Genomic DNA, 19,264 nt, shown 5'->3' on the forward strand with positions numbered 1-19,264 from the left:
TGAAAAGTTCAAACCAGAGACTCCTTCAGGATCCTCCAGCTGAAGGCAGTGTGAGGTTATGGCAGTTAAAGCACAAGCCAGAGGTAGATATACAGCCCTGTCTCAGCCCAGCTTTCACTGTTGCAGCTCCTGCTGTGAAGTCAAACTATTTGAGCATTTCAGGTAAAAATATGCTGAATAAATTCAACTTCCAGCAAGTTCCTGTTGCAAAGTGCCATCCCCTAGGGCTGCAGGCTTTGTCCCAGGGCAGGACCAGGTGACTGCTCAGCACTGATGTCAGCCCAACCCAGCATGGTGGGCAGCACAAGTTTAATCCAATCATGCCAGAAATAACACATCACATATGTAACTTCTTACACAAGTTGGTTTTTTTTTTTTTTCCTTTTTTCAAACACTTTTACAGACATGTAACACTTACAGATAGAATCTTGGAATGTCATGTAGGATCTGTAAACATTTCCAGTCTACTAGCTGTAGTAATAGTTCTTTAATTCCTGCTTTTGAATAAAGTGCTTCATACATAAGGCTATTTGAGCAAAGCAAAGATACAGGATATTCCAGGCAGGCAAAATTCACACCCTCTGAACTATGTTTGTTTCTTGTCTCCTTCCAGCAGTTTTGAAAAATTTATACCACTCAAAACCATCCTTCTTCATCTGCTCAGCAAGCCACAGCTCAGACTTAGGAGGATGAGTTAATACCTTAAAACCTTACTTTTCCTTTTGTGCTGCACGTTTATTTGCAGAGGTTTTGATACCCACCTCTGCTTCTGACCTGGCAGTGAGGGTTCCTGGCTGCTCTAACAGAGAGAATGGCTTGGGGCAAATAGATTAAGCACGAAAGGACAAGCAGCTTTTACAGAGTGTAGGACCTTACTGCATGGTAGGAAAGGGCATGACTGGCAGCCAATATCTGTTAAATACCTTGGGTTATTTCCTGATGGAAACTGTAAATTGCTGGGTGAGAGACAGCACGTGACAATTACACAGAATTACTTTCTGTTCCTCCAGGAATTTGGGTAGGAGAAGAACAAGCATGGCTCAAAGCTTGCACTTCTGTCATTCTGTCTGCAGTCAGGTGAGTCCTTTCAGGAAGGTGCTTTCCCCAACCCTGATTTTTAGCTCATGTCAAAGAGCTGGGATGTTACTGCTGTTTTAAGTGAGTTCTGTCCCCAGCTGGTGCTCCTTGTCATTTAGTGAACAGCACGAACTGAAGAGTGTAGATTAGGCTGTTACAATTCTAGGAATTACACTCTTGCATGGTTAAAGGAGAGTTAAAAGCACTGGAATGTAGCAAGGCACCATTTAACATGTTACAACTGAGGAGGAGCAACTTGCCAGCAAGATGGAAGGAGAGGGAAAGAAGGATACAAGATTTAAGGTACTGTAAATAGAGTTTTGAGCCTTTCAACAGGATACTGACAAAAAGCCTGTATCTTCCCACTTCACAGCTGGAAGTGGAGAAGCCCTCAGGAGTGAGGAAAGTTAGAGCCCTTTTCAGAGAACAATTTTCAGGCAGCCTTTCAAGGTCTCAGGTGTTTACTACCCTGGTACCTCCAGCACTGCTCTGACAGACACTGCAGGCTTTTCTACCATCACTCCTTTACACATCAAAGTCCCCTGACCTCAAGCACACACAGAAAAGCTTCCATTCACAAAAGCACATTAACACTTTGGCACTGCATCTTACAGGAGCATCAGATCTCAGATAGGCAGCACACACTCCTCAATTAGTCTCGCTTGGTTAGTGTTCACTGCAGAAGGCAAGAGCATGGAGGTAACCACAACTGTTTTCCCCACATTGGCTAGGACAGACAGACAGCTTGATGGATCCTTGAGTCCCTGCTGCTTCCCTCTGGAGGAAGGAAGCTGTGCTTGATGCTGCCCTCCAAGTCTGACAGATCCATAAACTAAACAGAGACAGTAAGGAAATCCCTCACACATTGAGGTAAACAAACAGTGCTATTTGCACACTGACCAGTCTCCCAGAAGAAAGGTTTCCAAACTAAAGGTTGTATGAAATAGTGTCTGCATGTGTTTTAGGAATGAGACAGAAGCTTGACAGTCCAGTTTGAAATAAACTCTGAAAGTGCCAGCATCTGGATCAGCTTTGAGAATGCTGGGCCTCAGTTCTCAAATACCTGGTGAACAGAGTAAAACCAAAACAAGAAAAGCCCACCCCCAAAACTCTCCTCAAAGACACAAGGTCTGACAATGGAGGAATGGGGTGTTTCTCAAAACAAGACCATTTCAGTTTCTTTATAGGTCCTGTGGTGTGTCTATTATTGTTACAGTCTCTGCACTAGGACTGTACAATTTGTGCTTGAAGGCAAACAGGAAAGAGGAGTTAGTCTAAAGCCCTAATGACATTTTGATGTTTGCTTTTTGGGGGGTTGTTTTTTGATTTTAAATCAAGTTCAAAATTGTAATGTTTTTCTAAAAGTGAGAAGAGCAAAGTTCCATTCAGGCTAGTCCTTTGCAAGCACTCCTACAGAACACTGCCCAGTCAAACAAGTAACTCATGGGACCCATCATAAATTATCAGATCTTGCCCCAAAACATACAGTATTTTCTCAATTTCACTGTTCACCACATCAGGCAAACAAGTGAGGGAGGATGGGTGCTGAGACTAAGCCAGCCAGAACCAGCCAGCACCTTCTGCTAATGTGAAGAGCATGGAAAAGTCTGGTAACACACTTTCCACACTTAACCACAAACCATCTTTCTAATCAAGACAAGGTCAAGCAGAAAAAACCTGTTGTACCATGCCTGAGATGATATCTTCTCTGTAACTGGACTGTAGAAACATTTCCCTCCCCTGACAGTTTGCTCCAGCTTGTGAGCAGAATTTCTTCTGCATCACTTAGGAAATCTCCAGGAGAGAATCAAATCTGTCACAGCCATTTGCAGTTCATCTGTCTCACTGGACAAGACCCATGTGCAGGAGGAAAGTGAGTTAACACTTGAATTGTTGGAAAAAGCTCTTTAATGCAATCTGTGCAAGGTTGGCTACACACTGCTTAAGGCCCAGCACTCAAGGAGTTCACCCATAGCAGTGTATTTACTCCATTTTGAGGAGTGTGAGTAATGGTTATTCAGTCTCCTGAAACTGGGCAAATAACTTATCTTGCTCCTAGCTGAAGAAACTAATCCAGAATTTCCATCTGGGTTAGGAAGAGTTTCATGTTGCACTGAAATTTCTAAATTAAAAAAATCAAATCAGAAAAAGCTTTTGTGATTGGAGGATTTAAATATACTTCCTGATAATGGGGAAGTTCCCCAGTGGGAAAACACTGTAATGATTCTGATTAACAGCAAGCATGCATCCTTGTTAATGTGCTTCCTTTTTTACCCATTCGAGGAAAATGCTAAGAAGCCAAGTAACAAATTCCCCTTTGGAAGCTATTTTGGCCCCAGAGAAGTCAGGTTCAGGGAGTCCTGGTCACACAGAGTTTTGCTGCAGACGTTTGCAGTTTGATTATCAGTTTCTCGGGAGGATGTGCACCATTTCCCCTGAGGTAACACAACGTGCACGTTCTCCCCCTTTGCCTCCCGAGGCAAAGCCACTGGAGATGCAAAGTGGGGAATGTTTACTCCCTTTATCACAACCACAAACCATTCTGAAAACCCCATTACCAAGGGCTGTGGTGGTTTTAGAGATGAGAACTTTTACTTAATCATCTACTTTCCTTCACAAACAAACATACTGCAATGCTACCCACAGCCAGGAAGAATGACAGTAACATCCTGATAATACTGAATTTTTGCTAATGAACTTTATCAGCACTGTGTTCCAGCCTGCTGGTGCAGCAGGATACTTCTGATATTACACCAAAGAAAACACCAGCCTTTGGGTCAGCAGCTCTCCAACAGATCTGAGTAGCTACTCACCAGATGGAGGTCAGAACCTCCAGAAGAAATAAACAAGCTACCCTGTAGCTGTCCTGCTCCTGTAGTACAAGTGGTTTACAATTAGGGAATGTTTTAGTCAATTATTTTCTCATTTATGCCAGGCAAACTCCTCTGAGTTCCTGAACCCAGCTGTCTTTGGCCCCAAACTGAAAAATATGAGCAAGTCCCCAGAATGCCCTTCAACCGTGAAGGGAAACAAACTGACAATCCAGTCCATCCAGCACCATCAGGAAAATCCCTGTCACAGAGCAGCACTGACCCCTGCCCAGCTGGGTTACAAAATCCAACCACTTCATTCATTTTGTGCTAAGGTCTAGCAGTAAGAAATCAAATCCAGACACCTACAACAGGATGGGGGATGGCTTTCAGCTTTCCTTATGCACACACGTCCCTAACACAGGCCCTCCAAGGCATAAAAAGCAATTTATCTCCACTACAAGCAAGTGCTTCAGCTATCCTGTTCATCTCAGCGCTTCAGAGACGTGCAGAGATGTGTCAGCACAGCTGCAGATAAACACCATTGGAGGACTGTTAGTACAAGATGCAGAGGCCTCAGCAACAAGAAACCCCGCAGCACTCGCGGTGCAGGCCCTGTCCCGACCCCATGAGGAGTGTCTGCAGGAGAATGAACATCAGCTCTGCCCCAGGGCATTGCAAAATTACAAAATTGTCTCTATATCCATATGTTCTGCCCCACATCCAGTCTGTCTAAATCAGAGAGCAGCTCAAAGCAGCAATATTAAAAAAAAAATAAAAATAAAAATAGCTGTTTTGGAGGATTCATTGGAGGTAGAGGTCCCACCCCTTCGTTGATTGCCCTTCTTGCTCCGTGTGGGATGCTTGGAATGTTAATTGGAAAAGAAGTTTCCCTCTGGAGGTGACAGTGGTGGAGTTGGCATACTGCTGGATCCCACAAAAAGGCAGCTCAACTTCGGCTTCAATTCATTCCAAACTTTACTCATCTGTGAGTGGAGAAGGAGAGAAAGCAGACATGACCACACAGCAAGTAACAATCTCACCACATGGAATTTTAGCAGCAGTCTCAGACATACAGAGACAACAAATTTGCTGAAGTATTTTCAGGAAGTTCAGTGGACCCAGAATGTTCCTGTCAGACCAGTGAAGTTCCATGTATATTTTCCTGAGCCTGTATGGAAGGGAGATTTCCCTTCATCAAATTCCTTCACTGAAAGGATGGAAGGGAGCTGAAGGAGACAAGACTTTTTTAATATAACCAAAGCAAAAAAGTCTGTATATGGGAATATTAAAGACCATGTTTAGGGTTTAACAAAAGGGAGCTTCTAAGTTTTAGAGCAAAACCTGGAAAGTTTTCTTGTCATACAATATGTTGTGTAGCTCAACAAAAAACCACATTAATCTAACAAACACACATCACTCATTACAGAGTAGAGATTGAATGGTTGGGTCTTCTTCAACTACTCACAGGGTAGGGCCAGCAACAGCTGAGAGAAGAAAAGAAGAAAGAAAACTTGCTGCAGGAAGATACCATCTTTTAGAGGGGTTAGAGGCCAACCCTGATCCTCACCCCAAACTGGAAAAACCTCAGGTAACTTCCTAACCTATGAGAGAGCCCAACTGCACAAATGATTAGAGGATGAAGGCCAATGGGTGAAAACAAATTCATTCAAATTCTCATTCATATTTTGAGAAAAAGGACAGAGTATAGAACTCACCTCTTTGTGACCCTGAATCTGGGAGTTGACAAAGGCCCCCAAAATGTGAGATGTGAGAGGCAGGTAGATGTGGATGAGCTGTGTCTCCTGATGCAGGCAGTACAGGGAGAAGTAATTCCGCAGCTCCATGGTTATGATGGCGTTTTCTTGCTGAAAGAAGAGGAACTCAGTGACCAGGAAGAGGATGGGAAAAAGGAGAAACAGGAAAAAACAGCATTCCTTCCCATACCAGCAATCCAAACACATACCAAACCCCAAAAAGGCAGTTCCTAAACCCATTTGATAGAGCAGGAATTGCCCTTTCCATTATGCAGACTGATGCTTCCCACAACTCCTGCAAATGATGTGCTGTCTGAGACCCAGTAACAAGTGTTGAGGAAAACCAACACATTTTCCACGTGGCACAGTGGGGAGCACAGATTTCCCAAAGTACAGGCTACCCTTTCAATCCAAAAACTGTCTGCAAATGTGACTGAGTTCCAGAGCAGCAGCATCAGAGCCCAGTCCCACCCTTTGCTCTGCCTGCCCTACCTCCACAATCCGAGACTCCAGTTGCTCCACCGATTCTGGCTCTTTGTTCTGCACAGTGGCACTCATCATCTGCTTCTTCATCATGCTGTACTTGTGCAAGGCTCGCTGGTGCTTGTGCAACACCCCCTTCTCGTGCCTTTCACACAGGTCCTTTATGGGAAAAGAAAACAGCAGTGGAGCCAAGAGTCAGCAAACACACAGCCAAGTACATCAGGAGCACACACGTGTGGTCACATTTTGTGTCATTTCTATGCTGCAGATTTTTCCTCCTTTGTTTTCAAGAGGATCAAAAAATGCCAGTAGCTAAGAATTTAAGAAACAAAACTGCTTGAACCCAGACCAGTGAGCTTAAGAGTCAACCTGGAGCATCACTTCTGCCAACATTTTGGATCTTATCAGGCCTCTTATCTTTTCTGACCTTCTCAGTACTAAGTGCTGGCAATTAATTAAAGTGCTGGCTCAAGTACTTCAAATTCAGTCCTGGCCTGGGAATGTCAGGAGAGGCTGCCACATACAGCTGACCAGAAGATTAGTATTAACAAAATCCTTTCATTCATAACTGAACTCATGTCTCCATGACCAAATCAGTAGCAATCTAGTTCACTGCTTTGACTCAAAAGCAGCCAAATCTAAAACCAATAAGTTAGCTGATCCATACAGTTTCACCAGTCATGTTTTTAAATTCCTTGCAGAGTTTGCTCTTTGGCAAGTTCTCATCATCAGATGAGCTATCAGGAAGGCTACAGAGCTCCTTGTGGCCAACAGCCACTCCCCTGCCTCTGCCAGATGCCCAGTTTGCCTCTGAACTGGCCTCACAGACAGTTTTCCATCCAGTTGGCGTTACACCCTCTAAAGAGCACAGACTTGCTCTAAACAACTTTCTTGTTGGCAGAACAGCAGAGCTCACTTTATAGGACTGGAGTAAATCCAGGAAAAGGTTCAACTTCTCCACCACATCATTCTCTTCCTGTTTACCCTAGAAAACAAGGAAAAAGTACATTTTACGTAAGCCTGGCATCACAGCCCATCACCCCCCCACACCACACAGGCTCTCACTGCTCTCTCCAGGGCACATCAGAGCTTACACAACTGCATCAAAAATCTCTCCAATGGCACTGGAGTGTTTAGTCTTCAATGTGCAGAACAAAGACCTGACTGAGGCAGGAACAGCTTTTCCAACTGACTGATCATTAGAACAAGAGGAGTTGGTTTCACAGGCCTGCATGTCAGTCCTTTCAGCACACTCTGCCTGGAATTCCTTGCTCTTGCAGATTCCTCCAATCTTTCATCTTCCCTTCCTACAAGATAACTAATCCATTAAAACTCTGAATACCTGCATGTTCCCCATAACAGTTCATGCATCAGAAGGCAGAGATGAGACACCAAGACAAATTTCACTGCCATTTTTTTTATTTTATAGAATACTCTTTTCTTCCTGTATCAATAGAGCTCTCTGGAGCATAAACTCCTGAGAAAGAGACCTGGCCTGACTGATCTACAAAAGCACACTGACTGTTTTAACACAATGAGATGAAGAGCACTGAAGACAAAACTATTACTTTTCCTTCCCAGACTGTCGTGTTCTCACATCATTCTGACAGTCATTACCACACTGTGCACTTAGACTGGAATGTGATGCTGAATGATTCTCATGTAATGTTTAAGTACATGAACATGAAAATTTGATTCAGAAGTACGTTATTCTGGGTTCTCTGTGGCAGATTAATAAAATGGAACATGGCACTTTCGGACAGCTCACCCTAATAGTGAGCTTAATGTGTGCAGTAACATTTAAAAATATGAAAGAAAGCAGGTTTTTTCTTCCTTTCCCTTGCCTGTTACATTTTTTCCCCATTTAAACACAGTCCAGGTATTTCACACAAGCTTGAACAAGCAGGCTGTTAGTTGAGGATGTGAGTTTGGACTGCAATCTCCCTCTTAACTCTTGAAGGGCTTATGTCCACAAAACTCATGATTCAAGATAAAATTTAGGGCAGCAGTGTACTTCATTCATGTTACAAAAAGGAGAAAAAAAAAAAAGGACAAAAGTAAAGGACTCACCTGCTGCACAGCCTTATCTGCCAGAAGTGCAAATTCAACAGACAGACCCTTCAAGGCTTGTTTCAGAGTCCCCCATGTGTTGTTATTCAAAGCAGCCCAGGAAGGAAGTGGAGTAGTGTCTGAGCCCAAAGCACTGGAAGGAGAAAAGCAATGGTCACATCTAGGAGACAAATTCCACTGAGCAGATAAAGTTATTTGCAGAGAGCAGTTTCAAATCTGCCTAAATAGCCCACAGTGCTGAGCTACTACTGTCCTATCTCAAATGCAGAGTTAACTGTGTACATACTGGGGAGAGAGACAATAACACAAGTACCTGAATGTGAAGGTATTTCTGTTTTCTTTCCTCACACTCCAAGGAGTGCAGCCTTAGTGAAAAGTGTGTATTTCCTTCTTTTATAGAAGGAAAATTGATTATGTCCTACAGCATGCACTAAAACACTCATTTTTACCAGACCATTTGCAGGTAAACTTTACAAGAGTTTTGAGTTCCAAACCAACAGCAGAAATCAGCAAATCCTGCTCCTCCAAACCCACCTGAGCTCCTTCCCAAATATGAGGAGGTCGGAGGCGTTGTCGATGGCTCGGGAAGCGATTCTCTCCGCACGGTCCCGGAGCTTATAAAAACTGTTATAAATATTTCTGATCAGCTCCCTGCTGGCAGCAAACTGGGCCTGAATGTCAGCTGGGAGGAAGTCCTGAAGGAGGGGTACAGAGGGATTACTGGTGGATAAATCAGAGGCACACCACAGGCTGCAGAGAGGGACAGGCTTCCCTCCTGTGCTCACGCTCTCCCACTGTGCTCTAACAACTCTGCAGAGATCAGTTTGCCATTGAGGTGTCCAAGTCACATGTCACACAAACAGCCCTCATTTTCAGAGGTAGAAAGGGGTTCAAATGCCCAGCACAGATGGAATTGGCAAAATCTGCAATTCTCCTATGTAGTTAAAAGAAGGTATGTGAGGTTCCAAGCTCACAAGTTCTGATCTGATCCAACTGGTAACTCCCAGCCCAGTAAAGTCAAGCACAAATTGAAAGTTCAGCTTTTTTTGACCAGTTTATCACTGGTAAAAGCCTGAATTAAGCTCCAGTTGCAAAACCTTCTGCAAGCACTGCAGGAACCTGAACAACAACTTGCTTTGAAATTGCTCAATGAACACAGTGGATGTGTACTTAAAACTTCTCATAGCACTAATCACTGGGATAAACAGATATATGGAGAATTTATAACTAGCTTTTCCGAAACAGTCCAAATTGCTCTCCCACAGAGAGAGAACAAGACAGAATGAGGGCATGAGCACAAGGGAAAGACATCAATCTAGACATTACCTTTTAAATTGTGCAATTTGTGCATTTGTTTGTTATGCAAGTACAAGTAATTACAGAGAAACGTGTTCTGAGCAGGATTCATTGTTTAACCTATATCATATTCATGAGCCAGAATTTAGCTAGAAATATCAGGCCCTTAAGAGTCAAAAGTTTATTTGATCTTTTCAATAAAATTACAAGTCCTTCAATCTCTGGAAACAAATGTCTCCTACTTAAGGTGTCCATCACTGAAAAACTGCCATAACTGAAGCACCAGGAGAAGAAAGCCATTTAAAGCAAAGTAATGTTGCAAGAAATTCATATACGTACCTTGGCTTGGGTAGCTAATCTGCAAGTCACAAATTCATCTCCTACTCCCTGGACCAATTCCCTTAGCTTATTCTGTACATCCTGGAGAAAATATAGAATCAAATGAGCATGAAGGAACTATGAAAAAACACAGGCAGTTCATGCAAGTCTCAGATATATTATATCAGCAGATACAGCTTTACCCAGGTTAGATTTAATTTAAGGAAAAGCATAATCTCTGCCTAAGAACAGTTATAATTTTCAAAATACTACACTCCTGGCACTGAGTGAAATTACCTTCCACTTCCCACTGTGGAAACACCTACTGAGAGAAAATTCTCTTCCTCCCAGGGAGCACAGCCATGCAGGCTAACAGCAATCCTGAACGCTGTGGCAGTTACAGCAAGACTTGCAAGCTCAGGACTATTGCTAACAAACACTCACTGAGCCACTGAAGGACAGGAAGAGTTTCAAGAGCACATCTTCTGAGAAGGGGGGGTGTCGAGCCACCAGGTTTATGAATCGCTTCAGCGCTCTCCTCCTCGATTCTATGAACTCACGATCAGCTGCAGGAAGAAACATGAGATTTCAGCTAATGTCCCTCACGTGACATCTCAGAAAGAAAAAAGAAAGCACTGCAGCCAAAACCAAAGAATGGATACCTATAGTCCGTCAGCTCCCAAAACCAGACCTTTCAGACTGACCACCTGAACAAATATTCTCTAAGTTGTCTGAGGCAAGCAGAAGCCAAGACTTTCAATCTTTTTAACATTTCTTTTCAACAGTATCACACTTGCAGCATGAAGCAAACCCCCTGCAGCCCAAAAAGCAGATGCAGGTTTACCTCCCAGCACCCTCTTTGGGGGCAGTGCAGGCACCATGCGGTACGGGAACTTGTGCAGCAGCATCTCATGGAACACCACAAAGTCATTGTATCTTCTGTACACCGAGCACTTGAACCTCTGCAATTAACCAGGGGGGATAAATCAATGCACAGCTTAGACAGCAACACCTCAACCTTTTTTTTTTTTTTTTTTGCACTGTAAATAGAATTTCTTCACTAGCTCAAATCATGTTGGAATTCCCAGCTATCTACGCCAGTTTGTTACAAAACCGTTCCATTTCCATTGTCACCTGCTCTGGTACAGAGCTCAGGTTTTCAAGCAAGTGAACTTGCAGAGCATCCTTCACAGCTCATTTAGATGGTCCAAGCTGCAGAAGCCCACGTCAGGAAGGCCCAGTGCTGCTGCATTAAAAATCAGCCCACACAACCGGTCTGCTTAAAACCAGCATCACTCAGCACATCTAAATCACTCAGGACTTTGCCAGCAGAAACTGCACAGACATTTTTAGGAGGATGCATTCTCAGCAAGCCCAAAGCTTCTTCACATTACCTTGCTGGAAACTTCATATTCCACATGTTTCAGAAAAAGGCCCTTCTTCTCAGGTATAAGCTCCACCTGCACGCTGTCCTTGCTCAATAGCTCTTGTAGGGTGTGGGAAAGCAGCAGTGGATTTCCCTGGGGCGTCTGCATTAGAAACTGTTCTGCTTCCCTTGGTTCATTTACTGGAGGCTTTGCCAAATCTACAAGACAAAAAGGGAAAAAACAATAGACCTGATAAGATATAGTAAAAGAAGTAGCCTTAAAATATTCTGTTCCTTTGCTTGGTGCTGCCAGAGTAGTGCAACACCACCAGAAGCCCAGCCAGGCCACTCCCCTGGGAGGTTATGCTGCTTCTCACACGTTCACATCACTGGTACCTCCCTGCTCCCAACACCCAGGAGCACCACCAATTATATCGAGTCAGAGACATCTCCACTAAGCAAAGAATCACAGGCCAAATTTGTTCTGTGAATCAGCTAAGAGGCCTGCATTTCCTGTCTGTCCAGCTCCCACCACAGCAGGATCTGCCAAAATGAATGAAACCCTTGCTCAGCACTTTTGGATCCTGCCTAGAACAACTCATGGAAGGAAAGAAAAATGTGTCGTTTTACCACGCTGCAGAAATTTAATCCATTAATTCTGCACATCATTACAAAGGAAGGAGACACTTCATTTGACATAATTTTATTAAACTCTATGACAGTGTGCTACAGAGAGTGTGAATTACAATAATTTACTATGTCAACATACTTAAGTTCCAAAGCAGAGGGAAAAGGTTCCTAATAAGGGCTCCCAACCCAAGAATTCCTCAATCACAGCAAGCCGTGACAAAATCTTTCAAACTTACCTATTCTCTTCCATTGCTTGTAGCTAGAAAACAAACAGCTTTTGACAGTGAATTTGACCATAACTGGGCAGCTTTGGACAGTAACTGACTCTCAGATGCAGAAGTGAAAGAAGATGGCTCTTAAGAATGTGGCCCCAGAGGACAAATGGCATCAGAGAAGGGGCAAAGCTGATGACTCAGAGTGTTCTCTTACCAAGTGCCTGACTGCAGCCTGTTATCTCACCCTGACTTCATAACTGCATCTATTATGTGACTGTAAACTAAGCTTACATTGTTTTTCAAAGCCATCCTTTCTTTTCTACCCATTCCACACATAGGAAATAGTGTGAAAAATGAGGGTACAACCCTGGGCTCTGTCCACTCCATATCTGAGTTCTGCTCTCCAGTCTGGAGCAGCTGGGTTGCTTCCTCTCTGTAAAAGGCATACTGTGAACAAGCTATTTTATAAAGCAAGACATATCCATGATGAAAGGTACCTAGAAAAGCCAGGTAGGATTCATCATCCCTTCCTTGCCATTGTGCAGAAGTTCTTAAATATATCTGCAATTTGGAGAACACAGTAACACTACAGAAGCAAGAAGCATTTCTTTCAGCTCCGATACACAGTTCAAAAAGTTGCTAACTGGGTAACAGATTAACTCAAGGAAGATAAGAAGTCATAGCCTTAACTTGAAAGCCCTGACCTCCTCCTGATAAGGATTTCCTACCTGCTCCTTCATGTGCCCTAGGCCCTGATAAACAGGGAAAACAAGCAATCTTTAATTCTTCAGATCTATCACTTCATAACAGACACTGGGCTATTTGCTCCATAAAATTACTTAATGAAACCAAACTAAATCCAGGACAAATGACCTTATCCCACATGCCTCATCAGGCTTCAGATTCCTGCTAATGTGACTCAGAGAAGCAAGTCTTAACACCTCTGCTTTAATAGACATATCAGCTGCTAACCCCACCTATGTAGCAGCTCCTAAAGATTTCCAGCTACCTGCCAGAAAATTGCAGTAAAATAATATAAACTAATTCAATGTTGACATGGGATATTGCTGGATCAAGTGATAACACCTGTAGAGCACAAGGTATCCTGGATTTCCAGAGCAGCAGTTCTCTGGGTGTCCACCCTGGTAATTCTTGGGTTTAACTGCTCAAGACACACCAGTAAAATGCAACACAGGACAGCAGATGTTGTTACTCCTCCAATGCACACACAAACCTCCTCCCAGAGAATTCCAGAGCCTTCTGTGATGCTCAGCCACTGGCTGATGTTGCAGGGGCCTCCCCCAAAGGGGGCTACTCAAAATGCACCCCAAATAATTCCCCAAGCAGTGCCAATCTGTGCTAACACAACATCTCCTCCTGCCTATTGAGTCACTGTCTCTGCTTCCCATCTTTCTGCTGGACACCAACAGCACAAACCAGTCCCTGAACTGGGCTCAGCATTGTCTGGTTAACCCCTGAAACCCCAAAGGCAAGAGACAGGTATGAGGAGAAAAGACGTATAGGGTGAACCATGAAACCCTCACTGCTTCACCTTTAAGTCCCAGAACCAAACTAATGCTGAGGACTCTGAAGTTCCTTACAGGTCTGAACCCATTACCCAGTAAGACATCCACAGAGTGATGCCCCACCAGGCAAGAATCCACAGTTTGCCCCTTTCTTGGTAATTTCTCCCCAGTTTTTATCAAATTATTCTCTAAATTTGCTTTCTAAAAATCACCTACGGGACATGCCTTCTCTTTATCAGCAGTTCACACTCTTGGCTCTCCCTGAAATATTCTGTACCTTCTTTACATCTCAACCTTGTCTAAATGTGTGAAATCACACAAACCAGACAACCATGCAAACAAGTTTGAATAATTACTGTTTAATTAATAACCTCAGCATGTCTGGTAACAAGACAGAGTGAATCTACACCCACAAACACAGCTCTGAGAACACAGTAAAATGACTTGGGAACAGCTGTTAACCTGCTTTAGGAAATGCTTATCATGGCATTAACACTAACCCTACAGAGCAACATATACTGGAGCTATTCTTCAGCCCATTTTTCATTCTACTTACTAAAGAGCCTATTTGGGAACAGCCTCAAGAGCCCTGGCCAGGAATGGTGGATAATGGTGGGAACTCATTGGTATGAGCTCCTGTGTTCAGCCAGTAAAAGGATTTACATGCATTGTAACAGAACACTTAACACTCCCCATCACGCATCTCTGCTGCACAACAGCTAATTCTGAAAACATTCCCTTTGGTTTCAGCAGATCATTGTCTACTAAAGTTTATATAGAGACAGCAGCAAGTGGATACAGAAAGGAGGTATGGAATGGTTCCCCTGGAACACTGGGAAGCAGACAAAATAAAAATGAGCTTTTTCCTACAAGCTAGGCCTTTGCTACAGCAGATTCTCAATCTGTTGTCAATAAGGTATCAGGAAGTGGCCTGATACAATTGAAAACAAGTTGATATAAAAGTTAAAAATAGTACATACAAACATACATATGCAAACATGAAGACAACAAGATGACAACAACTAAAAGTTTGAAGAAGCATTCAAAGCATGGCCTAGTTTTTGTTTGGTTGTAAAAGAAAACAGCTATGAAAACACTGCCTAATACTTTTTTTTTTTTTTGCAACAAGTCAGATAGCCTTTGGACTGAAGGGAGTTGAGAAACTTACCCAGAGAAAAACTGCAATAGAAAATTTCTCTACTTCATGCTTTAGTTAGCGTTTCATGCTTTAGTTAGTGCTCAACATTCATTACTCCACTGATAGAACTGGGCAGCAATCTGCCTTCCGTGGAGTTAGCAGTTTCCTCCACCCAAATTTCCAAAATCATGCATTTATGAAAGCCAGAGCAAAATTCCAAGTACCTGGATAGCTGCACAGAGTTTTCACATGTGAGTAAGCACACCCAGGTGAGCAATGCCAGGGCTGGAAGCACAGGTGGTAAATCACAACATTGATCTCCCTTCCCTGTTTAAGCTCTGTCAATCAAATTTGGAGGCCTTATCTCCATTTTACAGATGGCTGATGCTACCAACTCCTTATTACACCAGGCAATAATCAGATAAATTTATCAGACATGCTTAAGTAGATGGTGCCACAGAATTACTTATTATATTAGTAGCATTTTTACTAGAAGGAGAAAGGAGCCTGTAAGGAAGCAAAACCTTCAGGAAAAGCAGCTCAGATCTCTCCTCCACCATCACAAGCCACAGCTGTGCAGAGCAGAGGGGATCCAACCCACAGGAAATATGAAAACTGACTGGTTTTGTACACCTCAGATACCTCAGATTTCTCCCTGGAAAAAGTGAGGGCTCCACAACCAACTCCTGGGCCAGGAATACTAAAGCAGCAATGTAAATATCATTCATCAGCAGTTCCCTTTCCTTTCTGTCTTCTCATGAGAAGCCCCAGGAATTATGGAAATGCCTCTCCCCCTTACCAGGTCAAAAACATTCCTCCATAATTCCAGAATCCAGTGTCCACATCAGCCTCCCTGAAAACTGGTGCAGATTTCAACTACAAATTCAAATAGACTCCCAATCTAGTTCTCATTTTTTAAAATATTACATAATTTGAAACCCCCTAAAAAAAAAAAAAACCAACATAAGTACCACCAAAAAAAAAGCAAACAAAACTTTTTTCCTATTAAAGGCTTTAAAGACTTTTTGAAACAACTGCACACAACTTGTTTGGGTTGTTTTGAACCGTGCAATTCTTATTTCAAAAGGAGAAAAGCAAAATAATCAATCTAACAAAGCTAAGTGCTGCACAGCTGTGTGTTCAACATGGAAAGCAGGTCTGTATTTATTACTGGGTACAAGAAAAGTTATCATATTTAGCTTCACTCTAATTAAGAGTCTCCTGCCTTCTCCTTCCCAACAATTCCCATGTAAATGCAAGCTACCCACAATGTCAAAACAAGATAAAATAGCACACACTATCATAAAATTAGATGCTGGAAACAGGCTCCAACATTTTGTTTTTCTCCTTTAAAAAAACCAAAACACCACCACCACAGATGCCAAGTATGTACTCTGCACTAGTTAGACTGGGTTTTGTGGGTTTTTTTTCTTTGGTTAGGTTTTCCTATTTCCCCTTTTTTTAGTGTTGAAGGTAGTTTGGTTTTTGTTTGGGAAGGGGTTTTTGGTGGTTTTTCCAAGTAAGTTTAAGATAGTTATTCAGCACTTGGTGCTGCTAAAGATGAAACAGAAGTTATGCCTCAACTCAAAAATAGATGAGACTATTTAAGCTTTCTTTAGTAATATTTAAAAAGCACCTGAATTTCTGCAGTCCCCTGCAGCTGTAGGCCTCTTGCTGCTTCTCAAACTACTACAATCCCATACTCCAGCAGAAAAAACCCCAACACCAACTTGTCACACAGATTTACTGTGTGTAAAGAACTAACCTTAAGCCTCTTGCCCTGCTCTTTTAACTATGCTGTTAGATCATCAACTGATTCATCTGACTCCCCAAGTCTGGGGATCCAAGGGACACATTCCATTCACAAGTCAGCCATGAGCCACAGACCCCAGCTGCAGCAAACACAATAAAGTGAGATGCAGCTACTTTGAAGAAATAACAGGATTAGCAGAGAAAAATCCAACGAGGAATGTGCCCTAAGATTACAGGGACAAAAAGTCAAATGCTCACTAGGGCTGGTTCCCAGCGCTCAGTGGAAGACTGCTAAGCTATCATTTTTCAAAAGAGGTTGGAAGTGTAAAAATTCACACCCAAAAATGTAACCCAGCAAGCAATAACCCAAACAACTACTCTGGGAAACTTTCACAAGGACATTTTAGCCTGACTACAAAACTGGCAAGTTTCCACAACTAACCGTCCTTATAGAGGTCAAGAATATCCCATGAAAATAAATAGTTTATGTTTGCTTTGCTTCTCATTTTCCTTACATGTTTCTCACTCTCCTGATTATGCTTGATGTTAGCATTTAAGCATTAAAAATGGCATTGCCACTCCAGACCCTACAGGATCTCAATGGTCTTTTCACACATTTTATTGTTAGAACAAGCTCATTCTTATCCCAAATCCTGTTGAAAAACAATTCTTAAAGCTTTCCTCCTTTTATATCAATTCCACATGCCTGCAACTGGTAAATTTTTCTCCCTCAACCTGCACCAACCCATAAAACTTGAAGATTGTGGGGAAATCATTGGTCATGTGCAAATTATATTGTCTGCAACCTGTACAGCCTTCCCACAGGCTGAACACAGAGTTAAAGGTTTACCATCAGAAGAAAAGGAGACACCTCACTCCCTACACAGCCAACACCTGAATTACCTCCCTGCAACTGTTGCAAAGCAGACTCAAATGGAAGTAAAAGCAAAAGCAAAAAAAAAGTCAATAAAAGCCACTCTGCAGAATTGACTTTACAAGCTGGACATTATCCTTTTTTCTTTTCTCTTCGATTGTATTAAAGTACTTCTACTTTTAGTACTGCTAAATCAAAACCACAGCATTTGTATGTGCCCTCAAAGGGGGGCATCAGTGATACCTATCAGGACTCTGCTCTGGACATTTCACTGACAAGCTGCTGGTCTCCAAAAACAATTACATGTGGGTGTGAAACTTCAAAGATCTCTGAACCTGCATCATGATGCTAAAAATAAAAAACATTGCTGCATTCACAGCATTATTTTTCTTTAGCCAAAATCATTATGTACCCTCTCTCAGTGTTCATCATAAATTCTGTGCCAAAGAAAACCAGGTTTTCTCAAGAAGGTTGAGTAGATCAGAAAGGTACAGAAGCACCATCACCAGAAGTTAATCAGTTCAAGAATACTCTACTTGGAGACAACTGTTTTATCTCTATAAGGCTCCTAAAGCAGATGGTAAATCCATAACAGACATACCTGAACAAGCTCTCTCTTTGGTACAGTAGGACATTTTTTCCACAAAGGCTGCTGTTCAATATGTTACATCAGTCCTGGACAGAAATATTCCAAAATAATTTATTTATAAGCATTATCTGCATCAGGAGCATCACAGGCCTAACAAGTGCAAACTCACAGAATTCTAAATACAATCAACCAAACCATTTTTCTATGCATTAAGCTTACCTACTTACTTTTCTTTCCAAACTGAGCCAAAAAAAAAAAAAAAAAAAAAGTATGGACAGAGCAGGTACAAAAGTTCAGCCACTTCAAAGAGAACTTCAGAGAACCCTCTAAAAGTTTCCTTCAGTTTAACAGCTAAAGGAGTCTAACACGTTATTCCCTCAATTCACCCAGGAGCTCCCTCCATCTCTCATTTCGCAACAAGCGCTGGCAGTATTTGGCTACAAGTTTCTTCATCCCAGCCCCAGCCGCACGCTCCTAAAACTGCAGCGCAGGGAGCCGGTGCTTTCTCCGCTGGCTGCGCCGGCTCGGAGCGGGGGCACCGGGACCGCCCGAGCCGCTGCCCCGCTACGGGAGGGTCCGCGCCGGCTCCGAGGGGCCCGGAGCCTCCGGGCGGGCACGAGATGAACTCCGTGCGGCACGGAGGGAGCGCTCGGCCGCGTCACTCCCCACGGGAGAACTTCGGGACCGCGCCCCGTGCCCGCGTCCAGCCCCGCACAAGGACTGCGGGGAGCTGAGCGCCGGCGGCACCGGGGCGGCCACCGGGCAGGTAACCCCAGCGGCCCGGGCGTTACCTGCTCCTTACCCGCTCCTCGGCACGGGGAGGGACCCCCATGGCCCCGGAGGGCAGCGCTGCGGCCCGGCCATGAGCCCCACCGGGCGGGCCGGGGCCAGCGGGGTCCCGCTGCCCCCGGGGGAGAGGGGAAGGCGGCGGCGCTTCCCCGCAGCTTTTCTGCTTCCCCGCAGCTTTTCTGCTTCCCCGCAGCTTTTCTGCTTCCCCGCAGCCCCGACCCCGGCGCGGAGCCGCGTCCGCTCCCGGGCGGGCAGCGCAGGGCGGGCGCGGCTGCACCGAGGGGCGGCCCCGGCACCCGCATCCCCCCGTACCTGCGGCCGTGCCCGCGGGCGGCTCTCCGTCCATCGCGGCCGCGGTCATGTGAGGCCGGGGCGGCCGCCCTCCCCTTCCTCCGCAGCGCCCGCCTGTCAGCGCGGGCGGGGCGGGCGGGCAGAGCCGCCTCCCGCGGGGCCGGGGGCGAGGGGCGCGGGGGGCGCGGTGCCCGCGGCGCGGCGGCTCCGCCCGGGCCCGGCTCCGGCTGCGGCTCGGCGGGGACGTGGTCAAATTGCAGCGGGGCTGCGCCTCCGGGGCTCC

General features: G+C 44.2%; 1 protein-coding gene across 2 annotated transcripts; it reads right to left on the reverse strand.

Moving 5' to 3' along the window:
- Positions 1 to 271: 271 nt before the first annotated feature.
- On the reverse strand, positions 272 to 19,069 carry SNX8 (sorting nexin 8). 2 transcript variants are annotated; one of them, XM_066561099.1, is made up of 11 exons: positions 19,003 to 19,069; positions 11,206 to 11,396; positions 10,656 to 10,773; positions 10,256 to 10,377; positions 9,833 to 9,913; positions 8,732 to 8,892; positions 8,198 to 8,330; positions 7,044 to 7,112; positions 6,137 to 6,286; positions 5,606 to 5,755; positions 272 to 4,873 (listed from the first exon to the last, which is right to left on the reverse strand). In XM_066561099.1, the coding sequence occupies exons 1-11, from the start codon at positions 19,049 to 19,051 to the stop codon at positions 4,760 to 4,762; spliced, it is 1,338 nt and encodes a 445-aa protein (XP_066417196.1). In that variant the 5' UTR covers positions 19,052 to 19,069; the 3' UTR covers positions 272 to 4,759. The 2 variants fall into 2 exon arrangements, with proteins under 2 accessions (XP_066417196.1, XP_066417197.1); XM_066561100.1 differs by lacking the exon at positions 19,003 to 19,069 and adding an exon at positions 17,914 to 17,990.
- Positions 19,070 to 19,264: the final 195 nt, after the last annotated feature.

The sequence above is a fragment of the Molothrus aeneus genome, chromosome 16 (genome assembly GCF_037042795.1).
Source record: "Molothrus aeneus isolate 106 chromosome 16, BPBGC_Maene_1.0, whole genome shotgun sequence".
In the NCBI taxonomy this organism is placed as follows: domain Eukaryota; kingdom Metazoa; phylum Chordata; class Aves; order Passeriformes; family Icteridae; genus Molothrus; species Molothrus aeneus.

Coding starts and splice junctions, on each gene's coding strand:
- SNX8 (XM_066561099.1), bottom strand. CDS start 19,051: ATGACCGCGGCCGCGATGGACGGAGAGCCGCCCGCGGGCACGGCCGCA. Junction 7,113..8,197: donor CAGATAAGGCTGTGCAGCAG/GTGAGTCCTTTA, acceptor CTTGTTTTCTAG/GGTAAACAGGAAGAGAATGA. Junction 6,287..7,043: donor ATTTACTCCAGTCCTATAAA/GTGAGCTCTGCT, acceptor TTTCCCATAAAG/GACCTGTGTGAAAGGCACGA.